The sequence below is a fragment of the Mercenaria mercenaria genome, chromosome 13 (genome assembly GCF_021730395.1).
Source record: "Mercenaria mercenaria strain notata chromosome 13, MADL_Memer_1, whole genome shotgun sequence".
NCBI classification, from domain to species: domain Eukaryota; kingdom Metazoa; phylum Mollusca; class Bivalvia; order Venerida; family Veneridae; genus Mercenaria; species Mercenaria mercenaria.
Window position 1 is genome coordinate 50,926,622 of NC_069373.1, and position 22,927 is coordinate 50,949,548.

A 22,927-nucleotide genomic window follows, 5' to 3' on the forward strand; every position below is an offset into this window, starting at 1 on the left:
CTGATTGCAGAGTATTATAATTTCTCATGAAAAAATATAAAATTGTGAATCTTAATACAATTATTTGATGATGTCTTATTAAAAAATAAAGAAATTTTGATAATTCTATGACTTATCAAAAATGGTGAAAATGTACCTCGGGTGGGTGGGGTATTTTAACCCCTAAATTTCGGTAGAAATCGTCAAAATTTGGAATAAATGGTTACAGTGCGCCTTTAATTGATTTAGAACAGTTACATAAGCAAAACGCTAATATCTGAAAGTCAGTATTGTAACAATCTACTAAAATATGTGTGTAGCCAATAATACTTTTAAAGAGAGAGAATTCTGCATTTTTCATACACAAGGTTAACTAAAATGAGTATAATTTTTGTTTGACATACGGTAGAAAGCGACATCCGGTCTTAAACAATCCCAGAATGAATGTATTAATGGCTGAAGTGGATGAACCTTTGCCTAATTTCTGGGTTACGAAATCGAAAAACTAGAGGACTTACAGAAACTGGCCCACAGACCATGATAAAGTACTTTGTTACGCTCTGCGTACACAAAAATTACTAGGTTAGAATTTGTTATGATTGACTTACTTGATTGATTTAGACTAGAGGTTATTTTACAATTTAAAATCAAAATCGTTTTGCTCAATACCATAAAAATTCATTTAAACAGATTGTTTCCCTTTTGTAAATTAAGAGGGCTTAGGGAAAGTCTCTACTAAATGCACGACGAATTTTCAACATAATGAAACCAAAATATGAATCCAATGCAAGTGCATGAGGATACAGTATTATTTCACTTAAATTGTGTTAGCGAAAAATAACATTTCAATCTGATGCATTAGTATAATGTTTCATCCTTTATTCTAATGTTTTTATAACAGGCTCGGTTGCCTGTTCTGATGGGGCAACTTGTGCAATGCAATTATTAACTATCCAAGCTAATGACTGCACAAACTTGCACACTCAACTAAGGAAACGGGGAGGGTATGGGTTCATGTCTGTTCCAACAGATCAAGGTTATAGAGGTTTGTAGCAAAGTGATCCACAAGTATATTTATATAATTTATATAGCATATGTACTGACCTACAAGTACGTACGTTGCATTTTTTTCCACTGCCGACGGATCACTGATCATTTGGCCAGTGTTTAGAAACACTTTTCTAAATAAGCGACAGTCACTACGGCCGACCATTTAGGTAAAGGTCCCTCTGACGGTCAAAAACGCTGAGCCTCGCCCTTAACACCAATGATAAATTGAAAGCCAGTCGATCGCTAAAATTAGAATGCTGATCTACTGACTAACACAGGAAGTGAGCTTGGACTTTTGCGATACAGTCGCTGTATCAAAGGCCATTTAAAGGCAAGTCAATTGTGAGGATCATATTTTTATTTTTAAGCTCCCATGTAACGGGCGGACATCGGTTTCTGTTAAGATAGAATAATACTGCGAAAATACAATATGACTACTCCTGCACTTTGTTTACTGAACAACCTTTCTGCTACGTTTATGCGGTATTAGCTATGATGAGAACAAATGCCACGACTAAAAATTATTCTGAAGTGCGTCATGCGAAAGCATGTAATTTTCTCTGAAACTGTACTTTAAGAATATTAAAGAAATATATAGGAGAACTGTAAAATTTTATTTCCTGTTATCATATCTTTGACAAGATATTAAGTGCATATTTTCTACCCCCCCACCACCCCCCCCCCCCCACGAAACCGTGAGAAGGTTGTTAAACAGCAATTATAGTGGGGTTTTTTAAAGTCGTATCTTTGGAATAGTAAAATATTTGTAGGAAGTTTATTATCATTAGCGGCCAAGTATGCACTTATAACTGAAAAGCTATATTTTTATATCACGTGACTCTTGAAATAAAATATAAAACAGCTGGCAGTATGTCTGAATATTCATATGTTGAGGGTATCGTTTGTATTAATGAGTGATAGTTGACGTTTCAGCTTGTTGAAATATGGTGAGTGGATATTATCATAGTAAATTGAAAGTTTAATATCTTTATATGATATAAAAATCGTTTTAAGTTTTAATTTTCAAGTTGGCAGAAGATCTTATAACTATTCGGTAAAATAATAGTAGACAGTTTGAAAATAATTATTTGAATTAAAGATCCTTAACGTATCTTTGATTTTGAGCTTAATTAGTTTTAGAGGGGATAATTCAAATCTTTTATTACCGTCAAGATTTCCTTTAGTAGTGTGAAAAGATTGTTTGTACTCCGATGGTTGTAAATATTGTGCAATGCTTTTTGTGAATCATTGGATTATTTGATAACAGCTTTCACTACATTTGTATTAGCAGGCTAGTTTGGTCATCTTACTTGCTATAGCTGCATTACATGTTGCTGACACATATGCATCGGCGGAGTTGGATACGGGTTTAAGGCAGCGCACACCTTCAGTACGTGAAGTGGAAGCCGCTGTTGAGAAAGCAAGGGAGATCAACCTTCTGAAGAGAGGAATTAACTCAATAGAAAGAAACTGTAAGATATTTTATGTTTGTGGAGACGAAAGGGTAATGTTTTGCTTTAAGTAACTAATTTTATGGCAAAACACAATACTAAATTACTGCACTGAAACACACCAAAGATGTTTTTTCTTTTCAATATTATGAATACATAATGTGAAAAAAATAATAACGTTGACTGCGAGAAAATAACTTTAAACTCAGCGAATACTTTGTTTTATTAAGAGAATGACGATGTAATGAATACTTTATCTGTTTCACACAAAATGACGAAAACCCTTTACCTTACCGTTCCTTCATACTGTACATAAACAGATGAACACTTGCACGAACGGTATGATTTATCGAATAGTGTTGCTATCTTGGCATCTGACGTAACGCTAAAAAGGAAAATCTTTATAATAATATGCAATGTTATTTAATTCAACGCCTTTGTTTTTTTTTCATACACCAGGGGTGCAAACATATTTAGCAATATTCATTCATCATAAAATAATTCAGTGTTTAACGTCTGCATATTTTTAAGATACTGGCCGAAGCGTCTCGAGATGCCCTCTGTCTTTGCATCACGGAACACGCCAACTGAGCGACGCAAAGATAAGCACCAGAGCGAATGATGCCTTACTGGCAGTGCGAACTTTGATGATCGAGTAATTGTTATCTTTATTTTAATTAATTAATTGAGGTATTTTATGTGTGTCTTACTTGATAACAGTTCACAATTTAAGACACTCGTCTTTTATAGTGATGCGATAATTATGAAACAGTTAGGCGAGTTGCCTATATTTGTGCGCTATCATTACCATAGGAGGCATGGAGTAGATTTAATATTGAAAAAAAAATCTTTATTGTTTGGCGAATATCTTGTATGTTGTTATTATCAGTACCGTATAACTATGAAATGTTCAGTTTTTACTAAATGGAATCGTTTTACGTTATTGCAGTACAACAGTGAACCGTTGTTTGTCTTGGTTAAACATTACACAATTACTGGCAGGCGAGTAGTCCCCGGACAGAAATCGCATATATTTCGTCCCCAACAGCTTAAACAATATCAAGAGTAAAACGATTAACATATATACATACCTTAACTCTGGTATTACCAGTATAGGTTTTTCCCGTGAAATTACGTCACGTTCGGTGGGAATTAGTGAGGCCCGAAAAGGGGTCTGTAGAACATCAAATTTTTACATGCTCGATAGTAATGCCCGGACACCATTTTTTTCATGAATTTATTTATCGGGAACTGCCCATATTATGAGCTGGAATTACGGAAAAAACAAATGATATTTTATATAACTGTAAAAAGATCACAAGTTTGCGTCAGATTTATTTGTCCCAGCCACACGGAAAATTGCGACAAAAGAAAATAGAATAGTTATGCGTAAGTCACAGATATCTTGACAATGTAGTGCTATAACACCTCTTTAATATTCCCTTACTCGTGTAAATAATCTTGTTAACACATGGAATGACGATTTTGGCAAATATAACTTATTCTTCTTAATTTTAAAACCCTCCAAACGGGCCTCTCTTGCGCATGCGCAATAAAAACGGCAGCCCCGCCAGTGAAAATGTAAACAAGAAACCATATGGTAGGATTTCCACGATTATTATACTGATATGGTTACCTGTGAAAAAATTAACTTGATAAACTTCTTCAAAACAAGCGTCTGTATGATTAGGCAAAAAATATGTAGACGAATCGCGAAAATAGAGCGCTGCGGGAGCGTGTCCGGGGACTACTCGCGTGCCAGTATATGTCTTATGGCAACGTTCCAGCTTTTGATAGCGGAGGAAGACCCCACGTGACATTCCCTGTATTATTTCATTCCTGGCGAGCACCTGGGTAGAACCAGCGACCTTCCGTAAGCCAGCTAAATGTCTTCCTCACATGAAGAATTCAACGCACCGAAAGACGCTCGAAGCGGCATCGGTGAGGGGCCAGCGACCTTAACCACTTGGCCACATATGCCACCTTATAAAAATCTGTTTAAGCAAAAAGTGTTAAACTTAATGGCTATAACACCTGGCTATAAAATGTCATGAAATAGTATATTCAAATTATCTTTAATAACGTATTAAAGCGGTGGATACAGTCTGGCAGATTTACAGCACGATTCTGTTCGGGATGTTTTCAAGCGTGTGAACGGTTTGAGTTGTGACGTCCCTCGACCCAGCAATTGCGATTTCAAGAGCAAGTACAGAAATGCAGACGGGTCATGTAACAACAGGCGCAATCCGGAATGGGGGATGGCCGGAAGTGTACAACGGAGAGTTTTATCAAACGATTACGGTGAGTTATAATGTATGTCCACCTTTGTGTTAAAACTATGTTAATCTTTTTCAAAGCTTTATTTAGTGGCTGCTATATGCCAAAATAACTTTACCTGTTTTTTACGTGCAATACAAATAGCTGTCATCTGTTGTCTGTCATGCTTGCCTCAGAAATAATTCCAGGGGGTATTTTCGTATTTTTGTCAGATCATTTCAGACGAAATTATATAAACAGTAGTTGTAATTGATTTTTCTTGTCAGAAACGAAGCAGACTTATTTTACACAATAGATGACGGCCCTTTTCAAATACACGTTTGAAGATGACCAGTAAAATTTTGATCGTTTATCTTTATGTTCATTTTACAGCTAACTTCTGTCATTTTTCTCTCCTATATCTTTTATCATTACATATGACTGTTTATTTGAATCATCGGTAATAACTTGTGCAATATGTCCGTTCTATATTCAACACATGGTTACTTCGTCAGTAAGTGAAAATGTATAAAAAACTGAAAAATAATTTCTAATGTCATGCAATAAAACACTTATTGAATGGTTTACCGTCAATAGTCGAATCTACAGACCTTTCATCCATCGGAACTCTGGGCAATATATTTGACTAGTGACCGGCAAGCCATTCAATCAGTCTGTACTGCAATACAGTGCACGTCTGTGCACTTATATCATTTGGATGACTTCAAACACTTGCTATACTTTATGTGAAAGTTGTTGAACGGCCCTTTAAAGTATATTCGCCGTAGTCTGAATTTTCTGAATAAATATATGCCTGTGCATAAACAAAATACATTAATTGTTTCTTAATGAGGTATAATTATAAATCGTTTCCTCTTTTCTTTTTTTAATGAGGCATTTTTATATTTTTGACCCCAGTACGAGAAGTATTACATTAATATTCAATTTATCTTATAGATGACAATCTTGGTTCACCAAGAACAAAAGGCCTTAGAGGCCGTTCACTGCCAAATCCCAGAACCGTGAGTAACAGTGTTCACTGTAGTCCATCCTTCCAGGAGACTCGGAGCGACAGACTTACTTTACATGTAATGGGGTTCGGACAGTTCTTAGATCATGACATTGCTCGAACGCCTGAGACAGATCTAGAGAGTAGGTGAATTTTTGTAAGAGACTTCTCAGTATGAACTTAGAATATGCAGGGAAACATAAATCTAGAATTCATCCCAAATTATAAACAATTTAACCCTTGGCCTGCTGTCGGCAAGTGGCTCTGCCTTTGCGACCAGTGCAGACCAAGATCATGATCTGCACTGTTCCGCTATTCAGTCAGTATTTTTAAGGTCATACCCCTTTTAACTGTTAATGGTACTATCCAAATTGAAAGATGGACTAGTTCATTTTAGAAATTTAGCAGGATAAGGGTTAAATAATAATAAAGAATACGCTGATATTTCGTATTTTCATTCGAGTGCTTGCACATTAATAAACGTCTTAAAATATCCAATCTCAAACTGTATAATGTTTAGGTATTTCAGCCAAAAAATCAAAATGTACTCGACGTGTAAATGCAAAATATGTAAATATGTAAACAAGTTCAAAACGAGGCATTGATTTCATTATTTTATATGTTTATTTTTCTTTCTTTTTCTATTCAAGGCTCTGTTCTGTGGAGACAGACTCGTGGTCTTTTTATCAGCGGATATCGCCTTTAAACATTATATATGATCACCTGTCTAAATATAAATATTCATATTACATCGTTATGAGTTAATCAAATACGCAATGTCCCAGTACAGTTAAGTTCTCTAACAATGAATTTTATCAGACTACAAGATATGTAAGATATTAACTTAGTAGCCTTTGACAATGCTTTTGTTTGTTTGTTTTGGGTTTAACACCGTTTTTCAACAGTATTTTAGTCATGTAACAGCGGGCAGTTAACCTAACCAGTGTTCCTGGATTCAGTACCTGTACCAACCTGTTTTCCGCAAGTAACTGCCAACTTCCCCACATGAATTATCAGAGGTGGAGGACGAATGATTTCAGACACAATGTCTTTCATAAAATCGTCACGGTGAGCATACGCCCCGCCCGAGGATCGAACTTGCGACCCCGCGATCCATAGACCAACGCTCTCCCTACTGAGCTAAGCGGGCGGGCACTTTTGACAATGCAGTGTATATTGTGTGCACGGTCATTAAGATGTGTACTGTTTACTTACAGTGGAGGAGAACTGTTGCGATACAAACTTGAGAGGAGAGTAAGTTCTTTCATTGAATGATATATTTTAAATGAAATTTGAGAAAACATGCCCTGGAGGGACATTTGACTTCCGTATATCCTACCTTTAACTTTCTTACTTCCAACTTCCAACTTTTGCACTTCTGATTTCTAATTTCCTGACTTCTGACTGCCGACTTCTCCCTTTCAAGCTTCTTACTTCTTACTTCCTCTCTTCTTAGTTCTAACTACCTCGCTTCCGACTACTGATTTCCAATTTCTTCACTTCTAACTTATAACTTGCAAACTTCTCATTTCTTACGTACAGTTTCCATACTTCTTACTTCTAACTGATTGACTTCTGATTCCAACTTCTCAAATCTGACCTCTGACTTCTGACGTCCAATTGCCACTCTTTTAACTTTCAACTTCAAACCACTAAGTTCTAACTTCCTGACTTGTGACTTCTAACTTTCAAACTTCTTATTTCTGACTTTCAACTTCTGACTTTCGACTTCCACGCATCTGCCTACCAACTTCCAATTTCTGACTTCTAACTTCCTGACTTCCGGCTTTCAACTTCAGAACTTCTGACTTCCAGCTTTCCCTCTTCCTACTTCTATACTAAGTAAGGAGTGGGGAAGTAGGAAATCAGGAGTCGAAATTCAGGAAGTTGGAAGTCAGAAATGCGGAAATTAGAAGTCAGAAGTGCAGAAGTAAGAAGTAGAAAGTAAGAAGTCAAGAAATTGGAAGTCAGAAGTGCAAAAGTTAGAAGTCAAAAGCTGGAAGTGCGAAAGTCAAATGTCCTCCAGGGCTTCCACAATATTGACACCGTAGCAAATAATTTTCTACCGAAGACAACTTTATAAACTGTTAAATATTTGCACTACTTTTTAATTTTTTAATCTGATATCTGTAAAAAGCTACTGTTATTTTGTATATACTGTGTCTTATTGTGGACTTTTTAATCTGAGTACATATTTAGACCCTGAAAATTTATCTAAAACACGTTGCGGGGTATTTTGTAACTGTATACAGATTGCTAATACCTTTAAATGAGCCGCACCATGAGAAAACCAACATAGTGGGTTTGCGACCAGCATAGATACAAACCAGGCTACGCATCCGCGCAGTCTGGTCATGATCCATTCTATTCGCTAACAGTTTCTCTAATTCCAATAGGCTTTAAAAGCGAACAGCATGGATCCTGACCAGACTGCGCGGATGCGCAGGCTGGTCTGGATCTATGCTAGTCGCAAACCCACTATGTTGGTTTTCTCATGACACGGCTCAAATATTGAAAGGAAACGTATATATTCATTTTGCAGTATTGACAAGTGTTTCAATATCATTATGCCGCAGTTCGGCCTCGAATTTTCCTCCTCCATATTTGTACCTGGGTATTGTATGGAAGTCAGGCGATCAGCGCCCGTGTTCTGTCCTGATGGTATGGTTAACATAGTTTTTTAATTCATTTTCACGAAAACCTGCTAGAATGTACCCGCTTCCAATTTAACGATAATGGATAAACAGAGATTATTAGGATGCTGTCTTCCTGAACTAAAGTTTATACTGCAAGTCAGAGAAAATATAGTTTTGCTGAATTGGATGTGTTTTCTGAGACGAGCCATGTACACTTAAGCTGAGACAGAAAATCTAATATTCTATTTGTCATGCAACCAATAAAACCTACCAATTTCAACACATTGTTCTATATGCATGATGTGCATGAAAAAAAAATGTGTTCTGTTCGTGCAAAAGAGAAATACAAGTATTAACATGATCAAATTAGCGTTCCCATAATTTAGGGGAATGGTTTAGATACAATTAATCCTAATATAACAATAATAAATGTGTCAGAGCATCATCATTTTATATGAGCCGCGCCATGAGAAAATCAACATAATGGCTTTGCGACCAGCATGGATCCAGATCAGGATCCATGCTGTTCGCTAACGGTTCCTCTAATTGCAGTAGGCTTTAAAAGCGAACAACATGGATCCTGACCAGACTGCGCGGATGCATGCTGGTCGCAAAGCCACTATGTTGATTTTCTCATGGCACGGCTCACATCATTATTAAACTGATGTGCAATATCATATAAACTATCTAACTCAACGTTACTGTAAGTATAGAAATGACATAAGACTTAATCCGTTAGACTGAATATAAATACATGTACATAAAGGTGTTTTGATATTAGCCCGGCATTATGTTATAAAATCCAGTGATTCTGTCAATATGTTTTCAGCTACATCAAACGGTGTTTCTTTAAGGCAACAGACGACCAGCCTAACGTCATTTGTTGACGCATCCAATGTGTATGGTTCATCTGCGTCCAGGCAAGAAGAACTTCGTGAAAATGGTAATACTTTTTTTTACTCTTTTCGATAACAAACATTTATAACATTGATAATTCTTAATCTGCAAGTCTAAAACTTTAAACTGGAAGACGAATACTGACCTGTCATAATTATGGAGATCACGCTGCCGCATTCATAGACTTATATGCAATTATATGTTGCTTTTTGGTGTAACTGTTGTTGTTGTTTTAGACCCTTTGTTATAATATTGATCATTCTTAACCATGGCAGTCGGATATTGACCGGTCATAATACTGGAGATAGCGCTGCCGCATTCATAGACTTATATGCAATTATTTGTGTTATTTGGTGTAACTGTTGTTTGGTTATGTTTTTTAACCTTTTATAATCATTGATCATATCTAACCATGGCAGTACGATATGACCGTCATAATACTGGAGATAGCGCTGCCGCATTCATAGACTTATATGCAATTATTTGTTGTATTTTGGTGTAACTGTTGTTGTTGTTTTAGACCCTTTGTTATAATATTGATCATTCTTAACCATGGCAGTCGGATATTGACCGGTCATAATACTGGAGATAGCGCTGCCGCATTCATAGACTTATATGCAATTATTTGTTGTATTTTGGTGTAACTGTTGTTGTTGTTTTAGACCCTTTGTTATAATATTGATCATTCTTAACCATGGCAGTCGGATATTGACCGGTCATAATACTGGAGATAGCGCTGCCGCATTCATAGACTTGTATGCAATTATTTGTTGTATTTTGGTGTAACTGTTGTTGTTGTTGCTTTTAGACCCATATCAGCTTTGCTGTCAAATATAAGTAGTCGCAACTTGACCGCGATGGTTGACCTTCGGCTGATTATTCATATCGATTAGTTCAATGTAGAAATAAAGGGTGATTAGGGTAGCCATGTATATTTTTATGGAATTAGTTTGTATACAGTGCTGTATCAAAGTAGGTATACCTACATTTTGATCAGTTAAAACTTTCCAATACACTAATTTATAATTACACAAATTTATAATTCCACTTCTCATACAGCTCGTGTTTTACGTTACTCCTTTTCAATAATAGGATTGGCCTCATTATGTATTATAATACAAAGGTCAACCATCGGGGTTAAGTTGCGTCCACTATACCTTAAAGGTATAATCGTATCTGTGTTTGGTTTGTAGGGAAACCTGATAGGTAATTACTACTTGTTGTGTACACAGTGGTTTTAAATTGCGGACATAGCTAGCGAAGGTATAAAACATTTAAAAAGAAATGCAAGATCCGTAAATATTATTTCAGAGAATGGGTATCGCTTGAAGACAGCAATTTTTGGTAACCAGGAACGACTGCCCAATGGTCCCAGTGATACTTGTACTTTGACAAATTCTTCTCAGGATTGCTCCGCAGCAGGTAACCAATTTGCAGTGGAACCTCTGTCGCTTGAATAAATATCTTTAACGTGGATAGAAACAAATGGGCTTATTATCGTATGAAATCAATTTACCGTTTACAGATCTGCTGTTAAACTTTAAAGTCATTGTCAAAGGATGCGATAGAGTGTGCGGCTAGTGTTCAACGGATACGTCAACTATATGTGACTGTCATGTGTAAGACATATACTCATTTAAGAGTCTTTTGTGTCTAAAAATAGTTTGGAAACAATAAAAATCTTCTAATTTGTTTCAATATTTGAATGGTGTTTCATTGATAATAAGTCTATAAGTATATTCCTATCCCCGACCTTTTATGGTATTCATGTATTTGAACTATGTTTTAAAACCAGAAACCTGCAAATATGTCCTCTCTTTTTCTTCTAATATTTTTGTTCTTAATCCCATTTAGTACGCGCTTATCAAATGACACAAAAACAAGTGGAATCTAATGTATTCCAAGTCATCAGTGTTGCAACAAATTCGAATTCCGGACATTATATTCAACTTTTCTAAAGAGGGAATGTTTTGAAAATAATATATTTTCCATGGGTAGTATCTAATATAATAGTAAGCCTTAAATGTTTCACTATTTACACGTTTCTTATTCTAATATGTTCGTTAGGACAAAACTTCTCCTGCATCTACATACGTGGCAATATATGCTCTCATAATCTAAAAAAAAATACAACAGAAATGAGTTTTTGTAAATTATACAGCGGAGATCTTTCTGAATACATTACAAAACAGGAATGTCCACTAACAAAGACAACTTTGAAGAATTCAAAACATTCCCTTCTTTTTTATACCGCCATAAAACGAAGTTTGGGAGGGCATATAGGAGTGAGCTTGGCGGTCGTTCGGTCAGTTGGTCGATCGGTCTGTCCGTTGGTTTTCATGATTTCCGGACAATAACTCAAGAAAGGCTTGACAGATTTTAATAATTTTTGGAACATAGGTGTAACATCAGAAAATACAGGTTAAGTTCGACTTTGAGGTCAGTAGGTCAAAGGTCAAGGTCACAGTGATCCTGAACTGTTAAACGGTTTCCGGACGATAACTTGAGAACGTTTATGTCTAGGATCATATATTTAGGTACACAGATGTAACACCATGAAATATATGTCAAGTTTGACTTTGAGGTCAGTAGGTCAAAGATCAATGTCACAGTGACCTTGAACAGTTAAATGGTTTCCGGATAATAACTTGAGAACGCTTGGGCCTAGGATCATATATTTTGTTACATAGGTGTAACATCATGAAATACAGGTCAAGTTTGACTTTGAGGTTAGTAGGTCAAAGGTCAAGGTCACAAAGACATGAGACAGTTAAACGGTTTCCGGATGATAACTTGAGAATGTTAGGGCCTAGGATCATGAAAATTGATAGGGAGGTTGGTCATGACAAGCAAATGATCCCTAATGATTATGAGGACAGTAGGTCACAGGTCAAGGTCACAGTGACCGAGAACATTTAAATGGTTTTTAGACAATAACTTCAGAACGCTTGTGTCTAGGATCGTGAAACTTAATAGGAAGGTTGGTCATGACTAGCAGATGACCTCTATAGATTTCGAGTTCAAAAGGTCAAAGGTCAGAGTGACCCGGAACATTTAAATCTTTTCTGGACAATAACCTGAGAACGCTTGGGCAGAGGATCATGAAACTTCATAGAGAGGTTGATCATGACCAGCAGATGACTTTGAGGTCAGTAGGTCAAAGGTCAAACAAGTTCGGCTTTGACATTGGCTTAGTTCTGTGACAATGCCATATTGTGGGGGTATAATTCGTCACTCCTGTGACAACTCTAGTTTACTTTTATCTACAAATGAAAGCATTACTTTAGTGTCATTTATCACCTTTACAGGTGACGGCAGGGTCAATGAAGTGCCAACTCTGACATCTTATCATTTTCTCTTCGTAAAAGAGCACAACCGAATTGCGGACACAATAAAAGGTTCGTAATCTTATTTTCATTTTTTTTTGCTCTCCATAGTATACATCTGAAGTATATAAAATGTGGTGCCACGAGAGAGATTGTCTTTTTGCAAAAAAAAATACACACAGCTATTTAATTATATTTGAATATTTTTATTACGTGAACTCTGACTGCTTGAACTTTTGAGTATATACATACCAGATTAATAACAAATTTAAGTGAAAAGACAACACGTCGAGTGAAATATATACATGATACATTACTGTCAAACTTCAATACATTGATACACTGATATGCCTCTTTTCATTTACAGTGTAAATTAAAGCAGTTCAGTGTGTGATAAACCGTAAGTGGTAGCCTAGCATACTTTATTTTGATAACCTAGAATAATGCCCGGACCCGGCAAACCGAAAGAAACCTCTTCCTATGAACAAATGTCATCTCGTATGTAAATTTATCAAAAAGAAAACGTCTTTGATTTGTTCTCTGTACTATTTCTTCCAGAATTTTACGACAATGATGAAACAATCTTTCAAGAAACAAGACGAATACTGATCGCGATCATGCAGAAGATTGTTTATGACGAATTTCTGCCTTCATTCTTCTCACAGAAAGGATTGAGCGAGTACAAACTGCAAAGTTCAGCTAATTACGTATACAATCCTGACACTGATCCAACGATGTTGAACGCATTCGGCATTGCTTACAGGTTAGTTACCTATGTAATAATTTAGACTGTGACTCAATGCAGACTTGGAGCGCCGGTATAAATTACAGACTCCGGTACACACCGGATTAACTAAATTTGATCGAAAATATCTTAAATGTATATATTTTGTAACCTTTATATATATACCTTTAGTCAGTATTTTATGCATATTGTACACTTAATGCATGCGGACATGCAAAAATATGCATATTTTTGCCGTGCGCTACAATTGATAATCACTTTCGGGCATGCGCAGAAGACCGCTCCAAGTCTGCAATGAGTTACATCGAATAATTTATAGATAATGTAATATAAGGAAGGCTGCAAAAGAATTATGAAGATAAATTGTTCTGAGCTAAATTTGATAATGCGTTTAGCATCTGTTTTGTAAAACAGAGGTAAAATTCCACATAATTTTTTTTTCAATGTGTTTATGCGTTTTACTTAAAGATTAAATAAAGAGTTGTCTTTATTTGGTTAGCTCAACTACTCCACTAGTAATGCATTTCAATTTTGGTGAAACATGTTTGCAATTTCATGTGAAAGTCAAAAAGAAAGGAGTAAAGGTAAGACGGTGCACATGGAACAGTTCATTGTAGTGTACCAACAGTGTGGTCACACGTAGACTATAGAGGATTGATAAACCCTGCTAGAAACAGTTAGACTGACGATCACTAGTGATAATATGCCGTTTTGAGGAAAGACATAACGCGTAGTAGTTTAAACAGCATGTTTTCTTTCAGAGTTGGACATTCATGGATATCACAACGAATGCGCCTATTCAGTAGATCCCTTACCCTAATCCACACTCCAGGCTTTACCAGGAAAACAGAGAACACCTTTAATAATCCAGACATGACATATTTACCAAATGGATTTGAAAGGCTTGCCTACTACTTGTCTGGGACCCAATCGCCAGAGACTGACAGGTATACCCTTACCCTGCTAAATTTCTATAATAAACTTGTCCATTTTTCAATTTTGACAGTACCATTAACTGTTAGAAGCGGTGCACACCAAAAGGATACTGACTGAATAGCGACCAGTGCAGATCATGATCAGACTGCACAGATGTGCAGGCTGATCTTGATCTGCACTGGTCGCAAAGGCAGAATCAATCGTGTCCAGCATGATAAGGGTTAAACGTGGCAATAACCGTAAAATCAACTAACACTAAAACCCGTTAAATCTAATGGCCGCTATGAACCTTTGTCAAGTCTTATTTTGCCAAAATGAAGTATTAATCATATATATTTTCGGAAAGCGAAATAAATGTAACTTGTAGCCGCGTGTCTTGATACAATTCTAAAAACCGAGAAGAAATTATTGTTTCAAAGCGGAATATTTTGTTAACGACGGTCATGGCAAAGGCGGCATATATTTAGAAAGACTATTACAAACGATAATTAAAATGAGTGTAATCTTGTGCTTTACATATTATACCTAAATGTCCCAACATATTACAGTTGATAGTATTTACCTGTCAATGACAGCTTTTTAGACATTTAGCACTGCAACATGCACAGAATCATATATATATATATATATATATATATATATATGTGCTGCAATGCTAAATGTCAGCCTTTACAATAATCATTTATTAAATGCATATATATTTTTCATGTATTATCTATTACTCACTTTACTTTATACGTTAACATTTAGTATATGTTCAGTTGTATAAAATTATTAAGTAATATACAAATCATATTAAAATATATATTCTGTTCTGTTCCATTCTATAAAGTAACATTTATACATTAAACTCACAGGTTTAAATAAAAGTTGCTTCTCCTTAAATGTAAGAATTACAATAAAATGTACATCTACTAAATCTAAGTAATATATATTTTATTTTTTTCAAGATGTTAACAATAAAATTTTTAGTCTTATTAAAACCATATTCATTGGAATTCTGCATGGAAAGGTGTGCATGAAAAACTAGAAAACGTTGCTTCGTTTTTTCTCATCATTTACGCTTACTAAATTTCATCTAAGATAATGCACCATTTTAAATTAAAAAATATCATCATATAATTTAATTCCTACGATGTCAGTTGAAATACTTCAGCATTATTGAAGAAGCCGTACGAAGCCGGCTGTTTTTAGATACAGACAATAACATAGCATTTGATCTTGCGGCACTCAACATTCAAAGAGGACGGGACCATGGACTTCCGTCCTACAACAAATACAGGAAGTGGTGCGGATTGTCTTCTGTTGGTAGAAAATGGGCATATGATGGCAATTCTGGTCTCATTGATCACACATATCGTGCACGACAAATGTTAAAAGGTGCTGGTTATAAGTAAGTAAAAGTTGAAGTTGATATTTGTTAAATACGAAAGTATACATGTAGGTCGCGAAATCCATTCGCTTAGCTTCTGCAACTGTGAAATCATTTATTTCTATAGGCATAACATTTCGTTGCTTTTGCCAAATCTACATCTCAGGGGCTCAAATTCATGGTTACTAAACTTAAAAGATAAAGAAATATATAGGAATGTCGTGTTTGTTGGAATTTAATTTTATGAAATGCATGTAACCACGATAATGAGAACCTCCACCCCCCCCCCCCCCCCCCCCCCCCCCCCCAACCCCCGCAAAAAATTAATCGTGGCTGGTGCCAAAAAGACTACTCCATGCGTCTCAGATATCAAGTTGAAAGATAAAAAATATAGGGATGTTCTGTGATTTAATTTCATGAAATGACATACATGTAACCACGAAATGCACAAAAACTACTCCCTGCAAAAAATAATGATTTTAGAGTAATTAGTTCGAATCATGTGTACGGTAGCGAGGATGGTTTTAAAGTTGCTACATCTAACACCTTTCCACTATCGTTTGAGGCCTTAAATTACTTACTACTTGAAGAGTAATCCGACTACAAGACATCAACAGTAACATATTAATGTACTCTGCGAATTTTATGATAGCACGAAAATCTGTTTTTATTCACAAGTATTATATTGTGGTGAGTGTTTAACAGGCTTTTTTTCTGAAGAATTTAAATAATGCAAACCTGTATTAGGCGGTCAGCAAATAGAGTGACACAGTCTGGCTGCTTAATGCAGGTGGGCGGTTTATACAGGTGACCGCTTAGATAGGTTCAATTGTACTTTCTAAAATGTTCATAATATTATATATTTTAAGCAAACAATATTATACATTTTAAGCAAACACCCTAAAAATAACTTTTTTTTTATTGTCAATCTGCTGTACATTGAGTTTCATCATGTATGAAAGAGAAATGAAATAGACATAGTTCATTTGTGCAATGAACATCTCATAACTGTTTAATACAGCACATCTTAACATATATAACATTATACCAATATAGATCACCACGTGATATCGACCTGTTTGTCGGCGGACTAACGGAGACTCCACTAAGCGGCGGAAATCTTGGACCTACGTTTGAGTGTATAATAGGGCGGCAGTTCCAACGACTGAAATTCGGCGACAGACTTTGGTACCAGAACAAAGATGCTGGATTCACAAACGGTATGATTAAGATTACAGATAAACTTAATTCTGGATGGATAAAAAAGAGTCTATATTCAGGCGCTATAAGTAGCCAAATGGTTAAAAGTGGCTTCGAGAAGATGGAATACAATGCTACCAACGAACATCGCATTTGAGCTTCACTCAGCTGCTAAAGTTAATTCACATTGACTTGCCTGTCATTAAACTAATTTTTAGAAAGTTTTTGTCGAAGTTCGATTTAAAAATCGCTGCCAACCTTTTGTTATAGGATACACATCCCATATAAGCTATTACTATGCGTAGCAAAAAAAAAACGATTTGTAAACAACACCTTCATTGCTTTAAATAATTTGTTTTTCCTTACCTTCAGATCAAATTGCAGCTATTCAAGGATATTCATTATCCAAAGTTCTTTGCAACAACTACAACTTCGAAAAAGTCCACTTTCCGAGTGCATTTGAATCACGGTAGGTTCATCCATCATGACTTTTGTACACACTGACTTTTCCTGTAACTACAATAATATTATTAAATAAATATTATAATATATAAGTTTGTATGATGTCCTTGTATGATATTATATATATTTTTTCAACAGAACAGAACAGAACAGACATTTTATTAATATCTAACTTGAACATTTACAGCTCATCATTACATACAAACAAAATCATACATGCATACAGTAATGTAAATATAACAAAAAAAAGGCAAACGAAATATCTATCGTCTGTTGCAATGAATTCAGTTCATTCGATGAACTTAACTTAAAGGGGTATTTTACAAAGCAAAGCCAATGTATTCAACGCTTTAACACGTGTAGCATTTAAAAATTTAGTAATTTTAGCATACTTGGGCGTCTATGGTAATATCTAGGTATATAGTGTCCTCGTAATAAGGCAAACAATCGGACAAATTAACGCAAAATGATATTCATTTTCAATGTCGTTTCATTGACAAAGTGTACATTTTCTATCGTTTCTATGTCTACTAGTTTAAATAGAAAGCTAGTGGGAAGATAAATGTAATTTAGATAAAATATTTCCTAAACAATAAAATTCATTTTGCCAATATTTTCTGATATTTTGAAATCGTAGTTTAATTCTTTATATAAAAACAAAGAAGATCTTGAACAAATATCTTGTCTCCAGTTATTTATAAACATGTCTGAAAACATGCACATACATATTAGTATTTATGGAAGATTCAGGAAAGCCTGCGTCACTGGCACCAGAACAGAAAGAAAATGCCTCTGTTACAACCACATTTGTAATAAAAACCAGATTTGTAATAATTATAACATTTCTTGTTTTTATTACAAAAGTGGTTGCAAAGGTTCAACCACATTTGTAATAACCAGATTTGTAATAAAAATCGCAAACACTTTTTTCGGGAGATGTGTTTTCCCACGTGATATTCAAGCTTATGCATGCGTGTTTAAGCACGTGCAGGTCGAATTAAACTGTCATGGGTCATTTCAGACTCCAAATGTTTTACCTGAAATCCTTGTTCACGGACATATTTTACTTTAGAAAATTATTACATTTCTCGTTTTTATTACAAAAGTGGTTGCAAAGGTTCAACCACATTTGTAATAACCAGATTTGTAATAAAAATCGCAAACTTTTCTTTTCGGGAGATGTGTTTCCCACGTGATATTCAAGCTTATAGCATGCGTTATTAAGCACGTGCAGGTCGAATTAAACTGTCCTGAGTCATTTAAGACTACAAATGTTTTACCTGAAATCCCTGTTCATGGACATATTTTACTTTAAAAAATTATTACATTTCTCGTTTTTATTACAAAAGTGGTTGCGAAGGTTCAACCACATTTGTAATAACCAGATTTGTAATAAAAATCGCAAACACTTTTTTTCGAGAGATGTGTTTTCCCACGTGATATTCAAGCTTAGCATGCGTTATTAAGCACGTGCAGGTCGAATTAAACTGTCTAGGGTCATTTAAGACTCCAAATGTTTTACCTGAAATCCTTGTTCATGGACATATTTGACTTTAAAAAAATATTACATTTCTCGTTTTTATTACAAAAGCAGTTGCAAAGGTTCAACCATATTTGTAATAACCAGATTTGTAATAAAAATCGCAAACACTTCTTTCGAGAGATGTGTTTTCCCCACGTGATATTCAAGCTTATGCATACGTTATTAAGCACGTGCTGGTCGAACTAAACTGTCATGGGTCATTTAAGACTACAAATGTTTTACCCGAAATCCTTGTTCATGGACATATTTTATTTCAGAAAATTATTACATTTTTCGTTTTTATTACAGAAGTGGTTGCAAAGGTTCAACCACATTTGTAATAACCAGATTTGTAATAAAAAACGCAAACTTTTCTTTTTGGGAGATTTGTTTTCCCACGTGATATTCAAGCTTATTCATACTTTATTAAGCACGTGCAGGTCGAACTAAACTGTCATAGGTCATTTAAGACTCCAAATGTTTTACCCAAAATCCTTGTTCATGGACATATTTTATTTCAGAAATTTATTACATTTCTCGTTTTTATTACAAAAGTGGTTGCAAAGGTTCAACCACATTTGTAATAACCAGATTTGTAATAAAAATCGCAAACTTTTTTTTTCGGGAGATGTGTTTTCCCACGTGATATTCAAGCTTATGCATGCGTTATTAAGCACGAGCAGGCCGAATTAAACTGTCTTGGGTCATTTAAGACTCCAAATGTTTTACTTGAAATCCTTGTTCATGGACATATTTTACTTTAAATCATTATTACATTTCTCGTTGTTATTACAAAAGTGGTTGCAAAGGTTCAACCACATTTGTAATAACCAGATTTGTAATAAAAATCGCAAACACTTTTTTAAGAGAGATGTGTATTCCCACGTGATATTTAAGCTTATACATGCGTTATTAAGCACGTGCAGGTCGAATTAAACTGTCCTGGGTCATTTTAGAACTCCAAATGTTTTACCTGAAATCCTTGTTCATGGACATAATTATGTTACTTTAAAAAATTATTACATTTCTCGTTTTTATTACAAAAGTGGTTGCAAGGTTCAACCACATTTGTAATAACCAGATTTGTAATAAAAATCGCAAACTTGTTTTTTCGGGAGATGTGTTTTCCCACGTGATATTCAAGCTTATGCATACGTTATTAAGCACGTGCAGGTCGAACTAAACTGTCATGGGTCATTTAAGACTCCAAATGTTTTACCCGAAATCCTTGTTCATGGACATATTTTATTTCAGAAAATTATTACATTTCTCGTTTTTATTACAAAAGTGGTTGCAAAGGTTCAACCACATTTGTAATAACCAGATTTGTAATAAAAATCGCAAACTTTTCTTTTCGGGAGATGTGTTTTCCCACGTGATATTCAAGCTTATGCATGCGTTATTAAGCACGTGCAGGTTGAATTGAACTCTCTTGGGCCATTTAAGTACTCCAAATGTATTACCTGAAATCTCTGTATAAATATTTGTCCTAAGACACTGAACTGGCATTTTTAAAGGTTCTAGCTTGACAGAAGATGTCGGAAAATAGTTATGAATCTGGTCCAGAAATTCTGATGTATATTTGTCTTTTCAGACAAATTTTACATGCCAAAAGGCCTGTAAACAAAATCCATTTCATATCAGCAGGTTTTAGGGGATTCTTTATGTAAGGTAATTCGTACCTATATATCACACATGCGCAAAATAATTTCTGTAGGTACTAATTCCTCAAAATTTCATAAATACCACCTACTTTTAATTCTTAATGACCCTAATCCCGTTGTAAACAGTTGTCGTCTTGGGGTATTCAAGATCATCTTTAGTCAAAGGTCGTTTTTGCATTAAGCCTATACTCTTACAGCTTACCTGACACATGGACATAGACACGAACACCAATGGCAAATATTGGACTTCAGCAGAATCATTTGATATAGGAAATAATCAAATAACAAGCTTATTAAGATTTAGCTAAATTTATTAGGTCTATATCCTTTAGACCCTTTAAAGACACATGCTCACAAATAACGAAAAATTACACAACAAGTATCGTAGTATCGTTAGCAGGCATGAAGTAAGGGACAATGCTACAAAATCAGGGTTACAACATAGCTTTTAGTATCAGTCAAGTCAGTGTCTTTGACTCTAATGACCCCAACACCTAACGTCTTCCACGATTCACATGCTGAGTCAAAGCAGGCGACAGATGCAAATAGTTACAGACACACGAACATTTACACACACGCACACGAACGCGCACACGCACGCGCACACGCACAACCTGGCAGAAATAAATATATAAAAAGAAAAAAAATCTCATATCAGAGTTGTGGGGGAAATCATTACTAGTGTAAAGTGTTATACTTAGAATTTTTAGATTAAAGTTATTGTTTATGGCATCTCTGTTACTTTGAAAGCTATTGATTTGAAACTTAAAATATTTCTTTAATATCAAAGATTACACTAGTAGAAACAATCTCCATAACCCCTAATAGAAGAGAGAGTTATGTTTCGTTTGCACTGACAACCTTTATGGTACAGTTTTATATAAAGTTCAATTTATCAGTAACTTTCAAAGGCATTGACTGGAAACTGAAATTGGATCTCTACTATAACACTTTACACTAGTAATGATTTCCCCCACAACTCTGTTATGAGTTTTTTTTTTCTTTTTACATATTTATGCCACATTTTAAGTTAGATTTTGTTACATATTAAAGTATTGTTAAACTCTTATGTATATTTCTACCAGCCAGGTTGTGCGTGTGCGTGTGCGCGTTCGTGTGCGTGTGTGTAAATGTTCGTGTGTGTGTGTGTCTGTAACTATTTGCATCTGTCGCCTGCTTTGACTCAGCATGTGAATCCTCAGCATGTGAATCGCGGAAGACGTTAGGTGTTGGGGTCATTAGAGTCAAAGACACTGACATGACTGATACTAAAGGCTATGTTGTAACCCTGATTTTGTAGCATTGTGCCTTATTTCATGCCTGCTTACGATACTACGATACTTATTGTGTAATTTTTCGTTATTTGTGAGCATGTGTCTTTAAAGGGTCTAAAGGATATAGACCTAATAAATTTAGCTAAATCTTAATAAGCTTGTTATTTGATTATTTCCTATATCAAATGATTCTGCTGAAGTCCAATATTTGCCATTGGTGTTCGTGTCTATGTCCATGTGTCAGGTAAGCTGTAAGAGTATAGGCTTAATGCAAAAACGACCTTTCACTAAAGATGATCTTGAATACCCCAAGATGACAACTGTTTACAACGGGATTATGGTCATTTAGAATTAAAAGTAGATGGTATTTATGAAATTTTGAGGAATTAATCCCTACAGAAATTATTTGCGTATGTGTGATATACGAGGGGCATTTCAAAAGTAATGCAACTGGGGTGATATAAAGCGCACGTTTGATAAATTTTAAATTATTTACGCGTCATACCGTCAAAGTAATCCTCCTTGTTACGTACACAAAGTTTCAAACGTTTAATCCAGTTCGTAAAGGCATCTTCATACTCATTTTTAGGTATACCCAACATGCACTGATAAACAGCGAAACCCAAGGCCTGTCGGGACCTATACCGTCTACCAGCTAAATGTTTTTTTTTTCAATTTAGGGAACAAGAAATAGTCACACGGGGCTAGGTCTGGGGAATATGGTGCATGTGGAAGAACTCGAACCCTTTCCTTGTTCAAAAACGAGGTCACAATAGCAGACTCATGCGCAGGGGCGTTGTCATGCAACAAGGATAGGTGCTTAAAGCCAGTGTGTGGACGACGTTTGAAACATTGGTTTTTAAGTTTCTTCAACACTTTTTCTTTATAAAGTACATGTATACCAGTCACAGATTTTCTATTTGGTACAACCAGTTGCATAATAGGGCCACGTATATCAAAGAAAATAACAAACATTGCTATCTTAGCACTAATCAATCTTTTGGCAATTGAGGGGCGGCGACAGTTTTTGGTAGCCCATATTTTGTTGTTTATTTTTCTGGTAGGCTCGAAAAAGTGAACCAATGTCTCATCTCCAGTAATAATGTCAGAAAACTGCTTTCTTTGACATTTTGGAAACATTTTAAGCA

General features: G+C 35.3%; 1 protein-coding gene across 2 annotated transcripts in view; it reads left to right on the forward strand.

Moving 5' to 3' along the window:
* The first annotated feature begins 1,851 nt into the window (after positions 1 to 1,851).
* The window catches only part of LOC123537740 (myeloperoxidase-like), a 30,615-nt gene continuing 9,539 nt past the window's right edge, over positions 1,852 to 22,927 (forward strand). The window contains exons 1-15 of one of the 2 annotated variants that reach the window (XM_053521812.1): positions 1,859 to 1,976; positions 2,318 to 2,501; positions 3,012 to 3,135; positions 4,573 to 4,781; positions 5,694 to 5,888; positions 6,963 to 6,999; positions 8,288 to 8,406; positions 9,211 to 9,324; positions 10,590 to 10,700; positions 12,587 to 12,676; positions 13,163 to 13,367; positions 14,111 to 14,296; positions 15,442 to 15,678; positions 16,714 to 16,877; positions 17,230 to 17,326. In XM_053521812.1, the coding sequence (XP_053377787.1) occupies positions 1,974 to 1,976; positions 2,318 to 2,501; positions 3,012 to 3,135; positions 4,573 to 4,781; positions 5,694 to 5,888; positions 6,963 to 6,999; positions 8,288 to 8,406; positions 9,211 to 9,324; positions 10,590 to 10,700; positions 12,587 to 12,676; positions 13,163 to 13,367; positions 14,111 to 14,296; positions 15,442 to 15,678; positions 16,714 to 16,877; positions 17,230 to 17,326 (2,075 nt within the window). In that variant the 5' untranslated portion in view covers positions 1,859 to 1,973. Of the gene's footprint in view, positions 1,977 to 2,317; positions 2,502 to 3,011; positions 3,136 to 4,572; positions 4,782 to 5,693; positions 5,889 to 6,962; positions 7,000 to 8,287; positions 8,407 to 9,210; positions 9,325 to 10,589; positions 10,701 to 12,586; positions 12,677 to 13,162; positions 13,368 to 14,110; positions 14,297 to 15,441; positions 15,679 to 16,713; positions 16,878 to 17,229; positions 17,327 to 22,927 lie in introns of both variants that reach the window. The other variant, XM_053521813.1, reaches the window with a different exon arrangement.